Source organism: Triticum dicoccoides, chromosome 4B (genome assembly GCF_002162155.2).
Source record: "Triticum dicoccoides isolate Atlit2015 ecotype Zavitan chromosome 4B, WEW_v2.0, whole genome shotgun sequence".
Taxonomy (NCBI): domain Eukaryota; kingdom Viridiplantae; phylum Streptophyta; class Magnoliopsida; order Poales; family Poaceae; genus Triticum; species Triticum dicoccoides.
Window position 1 is genome coordinate 640469731 of NC_041387.1, and position 1317 is coordinate 640471047.

The following is a 1317-nucleotide window of genomic DNA, read 5'->3' on the forward strand; positions in this document are numbered from 1 at the left end:
ATGTGTACATTAAATCAACTCGCGATTAAATCAACCTGTTTCAAATTAGTCTGTACGTGCATGTGTGTTTTCTTGACCAAAACGACCGACCAATGAATCCAACTTTTTTATGTAGTTTTGCTCTAGCTTTTAAAACAGGCATGAGAGATTAAGCCTGAAAGAAAAAAATTCGGGTTTTGCTCTCGCATTAAAAAAGAAGCGTGAGAGATTCATCAGGAAGCAGTTCAAAAAAAAAAAGATTCATTGGGAAGAAAAAAAGAGAAACATAAGAGATTAGCGGAGCTATAAAAGAGAGAGAGATACGTGACAAATTGAGAAAGGAAATCAGGACCAACTTGTGGATCATATTTTTGACAGTGAATTAGTCTGTATGTATTGCGCGGCAAGCACGATAAGCAATTCCAAACTATCAACAATTAATCTGTACGTGCATGTGTGTTTCCTTAGCCAAAATGACCGGCCGAAGAATCAACTTGTTTTTTGGAATTTTGCTCTAGCCTTTAAAAGAGGCGTGACGTGAGAGAATGAGCCAGAAAGAAAAAAAAAATTGCCTAGCTTTTAAAAGAGACGTGACAGATTGAGCCAGAAAAATCTTTATCTTTATCTTTACCTCTTTATCTTTACCTATTAATAAATACCTAAATACCTACCTACTAATAAAGCAGCGATCGCTTCTGCCCGTCCGTCGTCGCATCAATTTTGCATAAAACCCCCTATAGTTTTAGATAATCCAACCCGCAATCCCTATGTAAGTGGATCTGGTAAAATGATTCGTTTTTGCAAATTAATCCCTGTCTTTTGTAACAACTCCACCCGCGCTCCTTATCCAAAGGTAGAGAAGGTGGAAGGGGGGACAGCTTCGGCTGCGCTCGTCGGCGCGGAAGGTGCCCGCCCCTCTCCTCCGCCTCCGGCATCGCACCCCCCCTGCGTATGTTGTCTCCATTCCCAAGCACCCGAGCTCTCTTGTGCTCGTCGGCCAGCAGCCGCGGTCGGCTCGAGGTGGGTGCAGCAGGTCGGCGCCCATAACCTCCAACATGGCCCCGTCGACGCGTGCCTGCTCGCCGGCGCCGGCCTCCGCATGTCCCCGCACATGAACGTCACGAATCACTGCTAGGCCTTGCAGCCCTTGCGCACGCGTACATACGTGGTCGAGGTAGGGGACTGAACAGGCAGCGGACAGAGGCGGCTCCAGCAGACGGACTTGGCAGGGCGGCGGAGGCGCAGGGAGGCCCCGCGGCACCGGATCCGACGAGGATGGACGTCGGCGACGTGGGCGAGGAGGAGGTGGGCTCCGGTGTCGGAGAACCTCCAGGCGGC

The 1317-nt window shown here is 49.1% G+C and overlaps 1 protein-coding gene across 1 annotated transcript in view; it reads right to left on the bottom strand.

Moving 5' to 3' along the window:
* Positions 1-704: 704 nt before the first annotated feature.
* Positions 705-1317, bottom strand: part of LOC119294134 — a 1445-nt gene continuing 832 nt past the window's right edge. Inside the window, exon 2 of the mRNA XM_037572383.1 lies at positions 705-1003. Within this exon, the coding sequence (XP_037428280.1) occupies positions 785-1003 (219 nt within the window). The 3' untranslated portion in view covers positions 705-784. The remainder of the gene's footprint in view (positions 1004-1317) is intronic.